At 38.2% G+C, this 16,878-nt stretch overlaps 2 protein-coding genes across 9 annotated transcripts; both read left to right on the top strand.

The window, feature by feature from the left end:
* The first annotated feature begins 3,043 nt into the window (after positions 1-3,043).
* Positions 3,044-7,239, top strand: LOC127106589 (cell division cycle 20.2, cofactor of APC complex). Of its 8 annotated transcripts, none has more exons than XM_051043878.1 (8): positions 3,044-3,213; positions 3,339-3,602; positions 3,716-3,985; positions 4,424-5,251; positions 5,370-5,408; positions 5,607-5,729; positions 6,793-6,910; positions 7,211-7,239. In XM_051043878.1, the coding sequence occupies exons 1-4, from the start codon at positions 3,112-3,114 to the stop codon at positions 5,147-5,149; spliced, it is 1,362 nt and encodes a 453-aa protein (XP_050899835.1). In that variant the 5' UTR covers positions 3,044-3,111; the 3' UTR covers positions 5,150-5,251; positions 5,370-5,408; positions 5,607-5,729; positions 6,793-6,910; positions 7,211-7,239. The 8 variants fall into 8 exon arrangements, with proteins under 8 accessions (XP_050899835.1, XP_050899833.1, XP_050899831.1 ...); XM_051043876.1 differs by having other exon boundaries at positions 5,536-5,729; XM_051043874.1 differs by having other exon boundaries at positions 5,523-5,729.
* Positions 6,751-7,631, top strand: LOC127104251 (acyl-CoA-binding domain-containing protein 1). The gene is made up of 3 exons (XM_051041444.1): positions 6,751-6,910; positions 7,211-7,273; positions 7,423-7,631. The coding sequence occupies exons 1-3, from the start codon at positions 6,751-6,753 to the stop codon at positions 7,500-7,502; spliced, it is 303 nt and encodes a 100-aa protein (XP_050897401.1). The 3' UTR covers positions 7,503-7,631.
* Positions 7,632-16,878: the final 9,247 nt, after the last annotated feature.

Genomic DNA, 16,878 nt, shown 5'->3' with positions numbered 1-16,878 from the left:
GCTTCAGTCTTTGTCCATTTACCACAAACGGATTAGAGGAATTGTTCCGGATTTCAACTGCTCCAGATTTTAGGATTTTGGAAACCTCAAAGGGGCCCATCCATCTCGAACGCAGCTTACCTGGAAAAAGTTGTAATCTCGAATTGAAAAGGAGGACAGAGTCGCCTATATTAAATTCCTTTTTCACAATCCTTTTGTCATGTCATGCTTCGGTTCTTTCTTTGTACATAACGGCATTCTCGTAAGCGTTCTGGCGGAGTTCCTCCAATTTGTGGATATCGAGAATTCGCTTCTCGCCAGATGCCAGGTAATCCAAATTCAGGGTCTTTATGGCCCAATATGCCTTGTGCCTGAGTTCAAAAGGTAAGTGGCATGACTTCCCGTAGACCAACTGGTATGGTGTAGTTCCAATAGGGGTTTTGTAAGCAGTTATGTAAGCCCACAGAGCTTCTGTTAGCTTTTCAGACCAATCTTTTCTGGATATTGAAACAGTTTTCTCCAAGATCTGCTTAATTTCTCTGTTAGATACTTCCACTTGACCATTAGTCTGGGGATGATATGGTGTTACTACTCTGTGTTTTACTCCATACTTTCTTAAGAGTTTATCAAATATCCTGGATATAAAATGTGATCCAACATCACTTATGACAAGTCGTGGTACTCCGAATCTGGGAAAAATATTATTCTTAAACATCTTGATGACTACTCTTGTGTCGTTAGTGGGCGAGGCTATAGCTTCTATCCATTTGGACACATAGTCAACGACTACCAAAATGTACTTGTTTCCCATCGAAGATGGAAAAGGTCCCATGAAATCAATACTCCAAACATCAAATAATTCCACTTCTTGGATTTTCTTCAAAGGCATTTCGTCACGTCTTGAGATGTTTCCAGCGCGCTGGCACCGGTCACATTGGACAATATAAGTATGGACATCACGCCATAATGTTGGCCAATAAAGACCAGCTTGAAGGATCTTAGCGTATGTCTTGGACGTACTTGAGTGTCCACCATAGGGTGAAGACTGACAATGCTCTATGATATTTCTGACTTCTTCTTCCGGGACGCAAAGTCGGAAGATGTTATTTGTTCCTCTGTTGAAAAGGAGTGGTTCGTCCCACTAGAAATGTCTTATATCTTTAAAGAACTTCTTCTTCTGTTGATAGTTGAGGTTAGGTGGTATGATATCAGCGGCTAGATAATTCACAAAATCAGCGTAGCATGGTACTCTGCTAATTTCTGAAATTGTCCCAAGGTTGTCTCTATCAGGTTCAAGGGGAACGGTATCTAACTTATCTATCAATCAATCATAGGTGAAATCATCATTTATAGGTAAGCGGACTAGCTTCAAATGATCTAGTCTGGAAAGATGGTCATCAACTACGTTTTCTGTTCCTTTTTTGTCTCTAATATCTAAGTCGAATTCTTGTAGCAAAAGGATCCATCTGAGTAATCTAGGTTTCGCATCCTTTTTGCTTAGAAGGTAACGAATAGTCTCATGGTCTGTATAGACTATAATCTTAGATCCGACAAGATAAGACCTAAATTTATCAATTGCAAAAACTACAACTAGGAGTTCCTTCTCTGTTGTTGTATAATTTAGTTTAGCGGCATCTAGGGTTCTACTAACGTAATATATTAGATGTAATTTCTTATCTTTTCTTTGCCCTAAAATAGCTCCTATAGAGAAATCGCTAGCATCACACATTATTTCGAAGGGTTTAGTCCAATCTGGAGTTTGTAGAATGGGTGCTGAAATTAGTGCTTATTTTAACTGATTAATGGCTTCGATACATTTTTCATCAAAAATGAATTCAATGTCTTTCATCAGAATGCCGGTCAGGGGTTTTTTTATTTTAGAGAAATCTTTGATGAAGCGTCGGTAGAAACCGACGTGTCCAAGAAAACTATGGACTTTTTTAACAATCTTAGGAGGGTTAAGGTTTTCTATAACTTCTATCTTTGCTTTGTCGACCTCAATGCCTCTTTCAGATATTATATGTCCTAACACTATGCCTTCTTTAACCAGAAAGTGGCATTTTTCCCAGTTTAACACAAGGTTAACTTCTACGCATCTCTCTAAGACTTTCTCAAGGTTAATGAGGCAATTCTCAAAGTCGAACCCAGAAACGAGAAATCGTCCATGAATACTTCCATAATTCTGTCGAGATAATCTGCGAAGGTTGACATCATACAGCGTTGGAAAGTAGTTGGTGCATTACAGAGTCCAAATGGCATTCGTCTGTAAGCAAACGTTCTGTAAGGACATATAAAGGTTGTTTTCTCTTGATCCTCGGGGTGTATGGGTATTTGGAAAAAATCCGGAATATCCATCTAGATAACAAAAGTAAGAGTGTCTGGAAAGACACTCAAGCATTTGATCTATGAATGGAAGGGGGAAATGTTCTTTCCTAGTTGCCTTATTGAGCTTCCTATAATCTATGCACATACACCATCCGCCTTATATACGTTTAGCTACATGCTCGCCCTTCTCGTTCTACACGACTATGATGCCTTCCTTTTTGGGTACCACATGTACAGGACTTACCCATTTACTATCAGAGATCTGATAGATTATACCAGCTTCTAGAAGTTTAAGGACTTCCTTCTTTACTACCTCGCTCATAACATGGTTGATTCTTCTTTGATGTTCTCTGGAAGGTTTTGAATCTTCCTCTAGCGAGATCATGTGCATACACATGGATGGGCTGATACCACTACGCCAAAAAGGTTTTTTAACAGCGCATCTTAGACAGCGCTTTTAAAAGAAAGCGCTGTCTAAGGTTAAGATAAAAATAAAACACGGAAAATGTTCTAAAAAAATAATGAAAGCGCTGTCTAAGGGGGGGTCTTAGACAGCGCTTTTAGAAAGCGCTGTCTAAGACCCCCCTTAGACAGCCCTTTTAGAAAGCGCTTTTAAATATAGACCTTAGTCAGCGCTTTTGAGAAAGCGCTGTTTAAAGTCTTTCAATTAAAAAAAAAATTAAAAGACTTTTACATTCTTCGTTTATTTTCCATTCTTTTCATTATTATCATCATTTCTTCGTTTATTTTCCATTCTTTTCTCTCACTTCTCTGAATCTCTCTTTCTTCTTGCAGGTTTCTTTGATAATGGATTCAGGATGGTGGAGGCCTTTTTCAAAGACCGATTCCCGTGTCCCTTTCCAAGAACGCTTCCTTCATCAGAAAAATTCTTCGCAGGATCAGGATAATGTAAGCGATTTCTCTCACTTTTACTCTTTTTATTGATTTATAATGATTTTTTAAAATTTAATTTTAGTTTGATTTGATTTTATCGATTCGGAATTTCTCAATTTAGGGTTTATTTTTTGTAACAGTTGGATAGGTTTGTTCCAAATAGATCAGCAATGGATTTTGGTTATGCTCATTACATGCTGACGGAGGGTACAAAGGGAAAAGAAAATCCAGAGGTGATTACACCATACCAGAAAAAACTCGCAGAAGCCGTTAACATCAATGACGGAACTCGAATATTGGCTTTCAAGAATAAGCCTCCGACACCGGTTGAACTCGTACCTAGGGAAATTCTTTCGCCTCCTCCTCAATCCAAATTATCCAAACCCAAACGATGTATTCCTCAGGTTAGTTGTTTCAAAGTCTTGCGTTTTCTATATTCAATAATCAAATTTGTTTAAGTCTTTCCATTTTTCAATTTTGGCATGTCTGTAATGTGTTTGTAAAAATGTTTTTGCAGACTTCTGAGAGGACCTTGGATGCCCCTGATATCTTGGATGATTTTTACTTGAATTTACTAGATTGGGGTAGCGATAATGTCCTTAGTATTGCCCTTGAAAATACAGTTTATCTTTGGAATGCTTCAGATAGTTCCACTTCAGAACTTGTCACTGTGGATGAGGAATATGGTCCTGTCACAAGTGTTAACTGGGCCCAAGATGGTCGCCATTTAGCCATTGGTTTGAACAATTCTCATGTCCAGATATGGGATACCAGTGCTTCTAAACAGGTAAATATCTTATAAATCATTAGGCCTTGTTCTTATGGTGCTCTTTGTGTTGTTTATTCATCATACTATAGATGCAAATTGCTTAGGGCAAAATATGCTTTTGGTTCTGAACAGGTAATTATCATATAACTCATTAGGCCTTGTTCTTATGGTGCTGTTATTGTTGTTTATTCATCACACTATAGATGCAAATTGCTTAAGGCAAAATATGTTTTTGGTTCTGAACAGGTAGTTATCATATAAATCATTAGGCATTGTTCTTATGATGCTTTTATTGTTGTTTATTCATCATACTAGATGCAAATTTCTTAGGGCAAAATATGTTTTTGGTTCTGAACAGAATTTGTCCTGTTTTATTTAAACCATTCTTTGTATTGTTTTAAACTTAAAATTGTTCTCAAGTCTCATATTTGTATGGTTTCATTTTGGTTGCTGTAGCTAAGGACACTAAAGGGTGGACATAGAACAAGAGTGGGTTCACTGGCTTGGAACAGTCACATTCTGACAACAGGAGGAATGGATGGTAAAATAGTAAACAATGATGTTAGAGTGAGATCTCACATTGTTGAAACGTACAGAGGACACAACCAGGAAGTTTGTGGGCTCAAGTGGTCATCCTCAGGACATCAATTGGCGAGTGGTGGAAACGATAATGTTGTTCACATATGGGATAGGTCTGTGGTTTCCTCAAATTCACCTACTAATTGGCTTCATAGGTTTGAGGAACACACAGCTGCTGTGAAGGCACTAGCTTGGTGTCCTTTTCAGGGTAACCTATTGGCATCTGGTGGAGGTGGGGGTGATCATTGCATTAAATTGTGGAACACACACACAGGTGCGAGACTGAATTCTTTCGATACAGGATCACAAGTTTGTTCTCTGCTCTGGAACAAGAATGAGCGCGAGCTTCTTAGCTCACATGGGTTCACTAAAAACCAGCTCACCCTTTGGAAGTATCCTTCAATGGTGAAGATGGCAGAACTCAACGGTCACACCTCGAGAGTGTTGTACATGACACAGAGCCCGGATGGGTGTACTGTGGCATCTGCAGCCGCAGATGAGACTCTCAGGTTTTGGAATGTCTTTGGAAACCCAGCAACAGCAGGAAAAGCTGCGCCAAAGGCATATAGTGAACCGTTTGCAAAATTCAACCGTATCCGGTAAAAATGAACTCTCATATGCAAAGCAGGTAGGTTTCTTTCGACCAATAATTGGCGGATCTGTTACTTACAATGATCAACCATATTCCAAGTTCTTAAAAAGCAGGTAGGTTTCTTTTGACGATTTTCTATGCAACACTGCTTCTGAATGTTAATATACTGACAAGTGAAGAATGATGTTATGTTTCCTCACCTAACTGTAAAAGAAACATTGACATATGCAGCTTGTTCACATATGGTATCTATGAGCTAGGCTTGGAGAGGTACATTCATGCTTCCACTAGAGTCTCAATTAGTCATAATCAATGTCATGCTCGAAAACAACATAATAGAGTTTAATATACTGACAAATATGTTTGTATTCTTAATTGTATGAGAACATGTGTCAAGGAGTGTCTGGTGGAGAGAGGAAAGAGTTTGTATTGGCAATGAGATCATAATCAATCCTTCTCTTCTATTAGTTTGGATTCTACATCAGCCTTGGGGATTGTTCAAATGCTACATGACATAGCTGTGGTTTGCATCTATCAGTTTAAGGGCAGAGTTGTTAATGTTGGTTTCAAGCGCCTGGAGAAGAGTCTAAGGTATATTATCATGTTTTTTTATTGAACTGCACAATATTTACCATTTTTTTTATTAAAACTATATACAACTAACTAACTAGGACTAGGGGGACCAAGCCAGAGTAGTTGTAGATACTATGAGCAGATTGAGTAGGGCTTCAATGTTACTCACCTAATTTTTTCATGTGATAGTGAATCATTAATGTGTAAGGATGCAGAATATTCACTTGATAAGTCGCACTCATTTGGATATTCTCTTTTGTTGCTTCCATTTGGTTGAGTTACATTAGATGATTATGGTATATAACAAGTTTAAATAATTATGATATTTTCTTAAAAGAGATATAATTCATTGTTAAAGAAAGAAATCTCCATTGTTATGAAGTATTGTTGGCTTTGAGTTTTTTTTATGAACTTCCAAACTTTTAGAGTATAGGAACTATACTCTTCAATTGAGTAGAAAGAGTTTGTCCCCCTAGTATTTCTCAAGGAATCATTAAAGTATTGTCTTGTCTTTAATGATTGCTCCTTTCTTTTGGTTTCTAACTGGAGAGAATTTTGAGGTTTCGAATGCGATTAATTCGAGTACCGGGAGTTTGTTTGAGATGAATGCGTTTCTTGCGGTTTCTTTGTCTTGTGTGTTTGGTTTGCTTTTCAGTTTCTTTGGATTTGCTGCGAGAAAAGCGGTTTCGGCTACTGCTTTTACGGTTACTGGGGTTGTGAATAAGTTTCTCACGGTGGCTATTAATGTGACGATTTGGGATAAGCATGCTAGTCCTGCTGGTCTGGTTTGTTTGCTTTTTACTATAATTGGGGGAGTTCTTTATCAGCAATCGGTTACTGGGAATTGTTCAATGCTATCAGTATGAAAAAACCCTGTTATTCAAATGATGTGATTCAAACTGTTTGCTGAATTTTATGCAGGAATGTTAAATCTGATCTCTGTACTGAACATGAACATAACATGTGATGTTTTTCATTTTCATAGAAATAGTATCAAAATTCTGCATGTGCTTGATATTATGCTTATAAGTATAAGTAAATGATTACTTCAAGCATTACACACTTGGTTAATGTGATGCAGGAGGATTTTGAGGAGCATGCTGCGAAAGTCAAGACTCTAAAAGAGAGTCCATCAAATGAAAACTTGCTTATCCTTTATGGATTGTACAAGCAAGCCACTCTTGGACCTGTTACCACCGGTGAGTTTTCTTTTATTTAAGAAGTCATTTTCAAATCGATATTTCCACTTTTGAATCCTCACTGTCACCTTCCTGCAATAACGAGTGGAGGGTTAGGGCCGGCACAAGCTTAAGGCCGAACAAACCGTTATAAGTTGAAAACAACTTATGGACATGTCATAAGCTATTTCTATAAGATCTTCTAAACAGTTTCGCTAATGTTTATGTCGGTAGATAAACTCAAGTAGGCTAATACAGAAATGCCCTAGGCAATAAGGCTTATGGATTATGATTGTTCATGATTTTGTGTATGATTTACAGCTCGTCCTGGGATTTTCAGCCAGAAAGACAGAGCTAAATGGGATGCATGGAAGGCTGTTGAAGGTAGAAAAAGTTATAAGTTTCGGTTTTAAGTGTGAATATTTTGTTATGGTGCTTTTGTGCTATGAAATACCGACACAAACACGACACTAAGACATCGTCAATCTATAGTTTCAATGCAACAGTCAAAATTATATTTATTTATTTTGCAGGAAAATCCAAGGATGAAGCAATGAGTGATTACATCACTAAGGTGAAACAGCTGCTCGAAGAAGCTGGTCTTTCTGCTTAACAACATTGTCATGTCTAGCTTTCTAGTTCTATGCTAAAAGTTTCTATGTATTTTGAAAATAAAACAGTTGCAGTGTTTGATGTTTGATCTAAAACTTTTAATATATAATCTTAATTGTTCTGTATTGAATTACATGTGTTACAATGAGGTCAGTTAACTTCATCACAACTACTGAAAATGTCTGTTGACAGATGCAGTGGCTAGAAACTTGAAATGTTCTATGTGGTTTACTTAAAACTATTTCTACTTTGGATCTTAATTGCTTGATCTTGAATTTAATATAAAAAAAATTGGTTTGAATTGGTATATATATATATTTGTTAGCCAAAAATTGGTAGAAAAAAGGCCAAAATGGCATATATAAAATGTGATAAAAGGCCAAAAATTGGTAGAAAAAAGGCCAAAATGGCATATATAAAATGGCATATATATTTCGTATACCTTAGACAGCGCTTTTGTAAAAAGCGCTGTCTAAGGGGGGGATTAGAAAGCGCTTTAGGCAAAAGCGCTGTCTAAGGGGGGGCTTAGACAGCGCTTTTTGAAAAGCGCTGTCTAAGGGGGGGCTTAGACAGCGCTTTTTGAAAAGCGCTGTCTAAGGTATACCTAAAAAAATTAAAATAGGAGGGTCTTAGAAAGCGCTTTTGGCCAAAGCGCTGTCTAAGGGGGGGGGGGCTTAGACAGCGCTTTTAAGATTTAAAAAAGCGTTGTCTAAACCTTTAGCAGCGGAGGTTTAGACAGCGCTTTAAAGCGCTGTCTAAGGCTAAAAAAAGCGCTGTCTAAGGTCTTGTTTGTTGTAGTGTACCTTTTAAATCAGAGATGTTATACCCTAGAGCAGAAGGGTATCTTTTTAAAACCTTCAAGAGTCGATTCGTATCGTCTTGGTTTAAAGTGGCGCTAACTATTACTGGGCGGTTCATTTCTTTATCCAAAAACTCTTATCTTAGGTTCTTGGGTAGTTCCTTCAGTTCTTGAGCTGGTTTTTGAGAATTTGGTGAAAGGTCTGGCGTAAGATCCAAACATTCGTTGGTGTGAGGTTCCGTTTCCTCTAGCTCGTCATCCTTTTCATTCGGGTTTGAAAATAGTTCGACCTTAGGTTCTTCTTGATCAAATTCCCTTATGCATTCATCTATGATATCGATCGCGTAACATGCGTCTCCTAGGATTGGTGCCATCATGAATTTTGAAAGAGTAAACTCGATCTTTTCATCCCCTACTTCGAAAGTTAATTTTCCTCTTTTAACATCTATTATAGCTCCGGCTATTGATAAAAATGGTCTACCTAAAAGGATAGGGATATCGTTGTCTTCCTTGATATCCATGACCATAAAGTCGGTTGGGATATAAAGTTGACCGATCCTAACTGGGATGTCTTCTAAAATGCCTACAAGATATTTAACAGACCTATCGGTTAATTGGAGGGACATCTTAGTTGGTTGTAATTCTCCTAAGTTTAACTTTTTACACACAGCTAATGACATTAAACTCACACTAGCGCCTAAGTCTAGGAAAGCTTTGTCGATCACATGACTCCTTAGAATGCAAGGTATAGAAAAACTTTCAGGGGGTCTTTCTCCTTCTTAGATAGTTTATTCTCAGAAATAAAATTGCATTCCAAGGGTTTGGGATCATCAAGCCTACGCTTGTTGGTTAAGATGTCTTTGAGAAATTTGGCGTAAGATGGAATTTGGGTGATGGCTTCGGTGAAAGGAATCTCTACATGAAGCTTCTCTATTACTTTTATAAATTTTTGGTATTGGTTATTGATTTTGGTTTGTTTAAGTCTTTGCAGATATGGGATTGATGGTTTGTACGGGGGTGGTGGTTTGTAAGTTTTACCCTTGGCTTCTCCTTCTTGGTCGGTTTGTTTCTCGGGTTCCACCAGTTCCTCTTCTTGGTTGGTAGGTAAGTTTTCTTTAGAAGTTTTGGACTCGCTCATTGTTGGGTTATGAGGCCCTTCGTAAGCGGTTCCACTTCGTAATGAGATAGTGTTAGCTTGCCCTCGAGGGTTTGGTTGAGGTTGTCCAGTGAATTATCCTCCAGGTGTAGTTTGTGGTGCTTGGTTTTGTGCTACCTGTGAGATATGGGTTTCAAGCATCTTGTTGTGAGTGATTATCTGATCAACCTTGGTCCCTAATTGCGTTATCAGTTCGTTTATGTGAATGTTCTGGTTTAGGAATTCTTTATTTTGCTGAGTCTGGCCCGATATAAAGCTCTTCATGATCTTCTCAAGGTTAGACTTCTGAGGCACAACTTGCATAGGTTGATTTGGTTTTTGGGCTTGATAACCTTGTGGTCTTTGAGGTGCATAATTTTGGATAGGGTTCTGTTTTTTATAGGAGAAATTTGGATGGTTCTTCCATCCAGGGTTGTAGGTGTTTGAAAATGGGTTACCTTGGGCGTAATTCACTTGGTCGGTGTTCAGGTCGTTCAAAAGGTTACACTCCGCCGATTTGTGTCCTTTAGATCCACAAAGTTCGCACTTTATGTGGACTACGCTGCAGTGTTAGTGTTTGTAGACATATGTTCGATCTTAAGGGCTAAAGCGTCCATTTTCGCCTGCATCATGTCCATAGAGCTTATCTCATGTATTCCACCTTGGGTCTCCTTTTTCTCTATTGATGCTCGTTCAGTTCCCCATTGGTAATGGTTTTGGGCCATATCCTCAATTAGGTCACAAGCTTCAGGGTAAGGTTTGTTCATCAACGCGCCACCAGCGGTAGCGTCGATGCTCATCTTTGTGTTGTAATGGAGTCCATTGTAGAAGGTATGAACGATCAGCCATTGTTCTAGGCCTTGGTATGGACAGACTCTTAATAGCTCTTTATATCTCTCCCAAGCTTCAAAAATTGATTCTCCTTGGTTTTGAGTAAATCTACTTATTTGGTTTCGAAAAACAGCGGTCTTACTAGGGGGAAAATATCTAGCAAGGAATACTCTCCTAAGGTCTTCCCAGGTAGTCATTGAATTAGCTGGAAGTGAATCTAACCATGAACGTGCTCTATCCCTGAGGGAGAAAGGAAATAATCTTAAACGGATCGCATCGGGTGAAGCACCGTTGGATTTAAAGGTGTCGGCCAGTTGGATAAAGACCTTTAAATGTTGATTTGGGTTCTCAGTAGCGAGACTCGTGAATTGGTTCTGCTGCACTAATTGCAGTAATGATGGTTTTAGTTCGAAATTGTTGGCAGGAGAGGGGGTTTACTATACGAGAACTAAGTTCCTCGTCAGAGGGTTGGGCAAATTCCTTAAGAGGTCTCCGGTCGTGATGCTCGGCCATAGCTTTCTTAATTCGGATGAGTAAGAGGCGTGTACGAGTGTAACGTTCGGGTTCCGCTAAAGGATCTACTAAATTTCCAGTACTACGGGTTCTTCGCATTTACCGGCTAATAATGCCTTAGTCTAGACAGTGTAACAACAGGGTATGAAATTTGACGAAGTTGGTCCCTGGCAACGGCGCCAAAAACTTGATCGCTATATTCGCAAGTGCACGAATCGCGTCAGAGTAAGATAAAAGAATATCGATCCCACAGAGACCAAATCGTCAATCTATCGATTACTATTGTTATGATGTTTATCTAAGGCGGTATAAAAGAGATATTGATGTTGCAAAATAACGGTAAATAATAAATGCAGTGCAGATAAAGACAGGTTTAAATGTATATCACGTCAGTTAAGTGATGTTTCGATTGTCTATTTAGAACTACTTATGGGGCAATATTTTCTACTCTTGAAAAGAATCCATTTAACAGGAACTGTCGCTTTCGCGTATTCAGAACCGAGTTTACCCTTAAATTAAGGCCTTTTATTGTCACTTATAAAAGGTGCGCAGAATACTAAAGTAGTAAACTTATTTTTAAGAAATAAGACTCGTAAACTTAGTTGAAAAGTGATTTTGATTTGGAAAGTTTTACCTAAGGAGTTTCCTGATTTTATATCTATCAACGCCTCTGAAAACAGTTTCAAAAATCGCTTTTCCTGAAAGTGATAAAAATTCCTAGTTAACTAAGCCAGGGTGCTTTCGCACTCCTTGAATAGTTAAAACTAACCAAATTTGTTTTAGAAAACTCACGTTAAAAATCAAAACAGCCTTTAAAGCAAGTTTGTGAAGAAATGCCACAAGTGTCAAATATATGCTGATAAGATTCATGTTCCTCCGACACTATTGAATGTTATTTCTTCCCCATGGGCCTTCTCCATGTGGGGAATTGATATGATTGGGATGATTGAGCCCAAAGCTTCCAATGGACATCGTTTCATTTTGATGGCAATTGACTACTTCACAATATGGGTCGAAGCGGCATTGTATGCAATGTAACCAAGTAAGTTGTTATAAGGTTTATCAAGAATTAGATCATATGCCGTTATGGTGTGCCAAGCAAGATCATTACTGATAATGGATCGAACTTGAATAACAATGTGGTGGAAGCTCTTGGAAGCCAAGTTGATTGAGGTTGAATGGTGTCAGACCAGGTTTGATGAGTTGAACTAAATTGAAGAGAAGGGATTAAATACCATATGCCATGGTCAGTTATATCAACAAAGGATGAAGAAAGCTTTTGATAAGAAGGTCAGACCTCGTGTGTTCAGAGAAGGTGACCTTGTGCTCAAGAAGATTCTATCTTTCAAACCAGATTCTAGGGGAAAATGGACTCCTAATTATGAAGGCCCATATGTTGTTAAGAGAGCCTTTTCAGGCGGTGCTTTGATTCTGACAACTATGGATGGTGAAGAGTTCACTCGTCCTGTGAACACAGATGCAATCAACAAAATACTTTGCCTAAAAAAGAAAAGAACAACTCGCTAAGTTGAAAACCCGAAAGGGAGGCTTAGGCAAAAATGAGCGTCTTGGTGGATTGAAAACCCGAAAGGGTGATCCAGACAAAAATTAGAGACTTAAAACAGAAAGAATTTCCCGATGAGTTGAGTACCCCACCTTGGGGCAAATTATGCAAGAATTAGGGATTATGGAAAGTAACTGCAGTCTGCTGACCGTCCAGTTTTGGAAAGACTTTGTTGAGCACAAAGGTTGACGTCGAGTCATCATCCCCAACAGCGGTCAAGAGCATAACAAACATCAAAAGTGGTAGAAGGATTAAGGATCATTTGTATTCGATGTAACCCTTTTCCATATAAATTACCATTTTCAACTTTGTAAAGATCTATGGAGTCTTGTCATTTACAGACTATCATTCTATTAAATAAAGTTGAGCTTTTATCCTATTATTTTCACTCTTATTTACTTCAGCCAATAGTTTTAAATTTTATTATGATCATTTTTGAAATTTAAAATTTTAATCAAAATCATTTTCTTAAACATATAAAAGCAATAATTTTTCAAAGCAATTAAAAGGAAACATCAACAACATTTCGAAGAACAACAAGTCTTAAGTGTGAAGCATTAAGGGTTCCCTAAGCAGTTAACCCTTCGGGTATCCATAACCGAGTTTGATGGCCTGATCCCCCTACAAAATGTTTGATACCCAGCGGAGCTTCGATTCTTTCCCAACTGAGTTGTTTTGATTCAGTGCCCTGCGGCGTTTTTTCCCGACTGAAGTTGTGTTTCCCCAGCAGGGATGGTTTTCAGCAGAGTGAGTTAGATTCCCCAGTAGATCGCATTGGTTTCTCCATCACTCACCATCCGAATTGCTCCCAGTCAGAGTTTCCTCCTGGTTTCTGAGCAGCAACTTGTGTTTATCCTCTGTATGGTTGTCTCCCATTTTGATATGGTGTTGACCTAGAATTCCCTGCAGATTTGATAATGTTTCCTCTCCTCAACAGATTTCCTCCTTCCCCATCTAGGTTTGAGCTGTTGGGATGTGGATCTCTATGTTCTTCGGCAGTTACTTCCCTTTTGTGGATTGACCGAGGATTGTACCGATGATTTCGAAATTTCGCGACACCCTGATCACTATATTCGCAAGTGCACGAATCGCGTCAGAGTAATATAAAAGGATATCGATCCCACAAAGACCAAATTTTCAATCTATCGATTATTATCGTTACGATGTTTCTCTAAGACGGTATAAAAGAGATATTGATGTTGCAAAATAACGGTAAATAATAAATGCAGTGCAGATAAAGACAGGTTTGAATGTATATCACGTCAATTAAGTGATGTTTCGGTTGTCTAAATAGAACTACTTATGGGGCAATATTTTCTATTCTTAAAAAGAATCCATTTAACAGGAATTGTCACTTTCGCGTATTCAGAATCGAGTTTACCCTTAAATTAAGGCCTTTTATTGTCACTTATAAAAAGTGCGCAGAACGCTAAAGTAGTAAACTTATTTTTAAGAAATAAGACTCGTAAACTTAGTTGAAAAGTGATTTTGATTTGGAAAGTTTTACCTAAGGAGTTTCCTAATTTTAAATCTATCAACGCGTCCGAAAACAGTTTCAAAAATTGTTTTTCCTTAAAGTGATAAAAATTCCTAGTTAACTAAGCCAGGGTGCTTTTGCACTCCTTGAATAGTTAAAACTAACCAAGTTTGTTTTAGAAAAATCACGTTAAAAAATCAAAACAACCTTTAAAGCATTTCTACAGATTCAATATGTGAAACATCTCTTTAACTGCGACCCTTACATTCTAACCTTTAAAAGATTTAGCCAGACATGGTAATACCAACAAACACAACGATATTAATCATGATGAAAAGTTGTTTTAGAATGTAAGGCGTAAAAATAAAGTAAAGCGTGGACAGAAATTAAATAAAGTAAAGTGTAGACAGAAATTAAATAAAGTAAAGCGTAGACAGAAATTAAATAAAGTAAAGCGTGGACAGAAATTAAATAAAGTAAAGCGTAGACAGAAATTAAATAAAGTAAAGCGTAGACAAGTAAAATAAATAAAAGCGATTAAAATAAGAACCTGCTCCAACAGAGGCTTTAAATCTGATACAAGGAAAATAAACCTTCGACTATGAAGATAAAGATGACAGTAAATCGAAGTGACCGAACTTAACCTCACTAAGGTGCGATAATCCCCCGATGTAACGGATTATCGCTTTACAGATGATAAATATAGTCGTAGTGTTGTAAACTAAGTTGGATGATTTGAAAATGAAATGGAACGACTTATTTATAGAGGATTTCAGCAGCTTGCAAAGACCATGGTGCCCCTTAACTTCTCCTTAGTGGGAACGTGGAATACAAAGGTGGCGCCCGCCACCCCTTCATGGCGCCCGCCATGCGTGGAAATGGGAAAAATCATGGGAATGTGGTGGTTACCTCCTGGTTGAGGGCTGATGAGCCATGGCTTCTCCTATAGCGGTCGCCATGTGCAATGCCATGTGTACAATATTTGCCGAAAAAACCTAATTTTTGGTCTTTTTGCTTCGTTTCTTCTAAAAGGATCCTGAAAGTTCTAAATATCTGAAAACAACATAAAAGAGAGCATAATACAAACAAAATGATAATAAAGTCCTAATAAACATGTGAAATCCGAGTCAAAAACACAGTGTGATTCAGTGTGATCACACCTTTGTATCCTTTGTGATCGTTTTGTCAGCATAATCATCATATATACATATACACTCATATAATTTCATAATTGCATAATTGCATCATCATATTTGATTGATTTGTCTGAGATTCTTATTCCTTGTTATGGCGGTACTTTATCCCCATACAAATTCGGTGTCTGTCCTCCCTAAATTTTAGAGTGTCAGCCCCTTAGGCAGAAAGACTTTAACCTTTCTCCTTTTCCCTACTAAGTTATTTCCTCGTGGAAGATTGTTACTTTAGCTTCCTCCCTAGTTGGTTATCTGGATGGAATTGCTCCCCTTGAGTTATATCCTCATTGGGCTGAGTCTTGATTGATCGTTTCTTTCTAGCTATTACCTAGATAGATGCTTTGAGTCTTCTAAGAGCTTATTACCCAGTAACTGGTAATATTCTTCTTAGTTTGCAGTTTGTTACTTCTCTCCCAATACCCGGCAAAAGTATCCCTATTTTTCCCCATCAGTAGAGTCCCTAGTGGATTCATTTCCCAGGAAGTATATCCTTGATATGTTCATCCTAACCGGTGACGGATATCTTTCTTTCCCCTGCTTGAGTCTATCCTTGATATGTTCATCCTAACCGATGACATATATTCTCTTTCTTGGTATTCTACCTAGTAAAAGGTAGTTGTAATCCTTATTTTGTTCCCCGGAGAGTTAATCCTTGATATGTTCATCTTAATCGATGACAGGTTTTCTTCTCTTTGCGGTCTTCTACCCAGTAACCGGTAGTTGTAAATCATGCTTTTTCCCCTTCGCATAGTTTATCCTTGATATGTTTACTTTAACCAGTGACAAATATCCTCTTTGTGGTATTCTATCCAATAACCGATAGATGTAATTCCTATTTTTCTCCTCGCAAAGTTTATCCTTGATATGTTCATCTTAACCGATGACAAATTTTCTCTTTGATGGTATTCTATCCAGCATTCGATAGATGTAATTCCTACTTTTTGTTCAGTTGGTATATCCTTGATATGTTTATCTTAACCGATGACGGGTATCCTCCTTGACATCCCAGGCAAGTCTATCATTGATATGTTCATCTTAACCGATGACGGATTTTCTTCCCTGTTGAGTTTATCCTTGATATGTTCATCCTAACCGATGACAGATACTCTCATCTTTGGTCTTCTGCCCAGTAACTGGTAGTTGTAAATCTTATTTTTCTACAGTGTTCCCCAACAAGGTTATTCTTGCCTAGTAACCGGTAATGAATACTCCCTCCCGGTGGTTCCCAGTGAGTCATCCTTGATATGTTCATCCTAACTGATGACATATACTCTCATCTTTGGTCTTCTGCCCAGTAACTGGTAGTTGTAAATCCTATTTTTCTACAGTGTTCCCCAGCAAGGTTATTCTTACCCAGTAACCGGTAATGAATACTCCCTCCTGGTGGTTCCCAGTGAGTCATCCTTGATATGTTCATCCGAACCGGTGACGGGTGTTCTCTCTATCAGATCTTTATTATCTCCTTACCCAGTAACAGGTAATGGATAATAAATTTTTGCTCCTCCTACGTTGAAGTTTATCTTCCCTAGTCGAGTTGAGTGGGCATTTCTTTAGTGAAATCACTTTTTTTGCATGATCCAATTACTTCAGTGTTATCCTGATCTACTCGTATCCCTTACAGGTTGTTTTGTTTCCCTGGCTGAGTCTTTCCATTTCGTATGGAATTCCTCTAGTCCCCCAGCAGTTTTAAGTCGTAGCATGGCCTACGTGTAACTCCTTTACCCCCTAGAGTCTTTGTCTCCCCAGTGAGTTTTCCTTACGAAATGCATTATACTCCTGTGGACTTTCGGTCTCTCTGATTTCTTTTCGTTTGTGGCAATATTTCCCCACAGAGACTTAGCTTTTACATTCATACCATATGCATC

Source organism: Lathyrus oleraceus, chromosome 7 (assembly GCF_024323335.1).
Source record: "Lathyrus oleraceus cultivar Zhongwan6 chromosome 7, CAAS_Psat_ZW6_1.0, whole genome shotgun sequence".
Lineage (NCBI taxonomy): Eukaryota > Viridiplantae > Streptophyta > Magnoliopsida > Fabales > Fabaceae > Lathyrus > Lathyrus oleraceus.
The sequence above is the reverse complement of the archived record's forward strand: the minus strand, read 5'-3'. Positions and strand labels throughout refer to the sequence as shown.

What these genes read in the sequence shown, in the direction of transcription:
- LOC127106589 (XM_051043878.1), top strand. Translation starts at nt 3,112, where the DNA reads ATGGATTCAGGATGGTGGAGGCCTTTTTCAAAGACCGATTCCCGTGTC. An exon ending in CTTCGCAGGATCAGGATAAT is followed by an intron (nt 3,214 to 3,338) that starts GTAAGCGATTTC and finishes TTTTTGTAACAG; the next exon opens with TTGGATAGGTTTGTTCCAAA. An exon ending in CCAAACGATGTATTCCTCAG is followed by an intron (nt 3,603 to 3,715) that starts GTTAGTTGTTTC and finishes ATGTTTTTGCAG; the next exon opens with ACTTCTGAGAGGACCTTGGA.
- LOC127104251 (XM_051041444.1), top strand. Translation starts at nt 6,751, where the DNA reads ATGATTACTTCAAGCATTACACACTTGGTTAATGTGATGCAGGAGGAT. An exon ending in TCTTGGACCTGTTACCACCG is followed by an intron (nt 6,911 to 7,210) that starts GTGAGTTTTCTT and finishes TATGATTTACAG; the next exon opens with CTCGTCCTGGGATTTTCAGC. An exon ending in TGCATGGAAGGCTGTTGAAG is followed by an intron (nt 7,274 to 7,422) that starts GTAGAAAAAGTT and finishes TTTATTTTGCAG; the next exon opens with GAAAATCCAAGGATGAAGCA.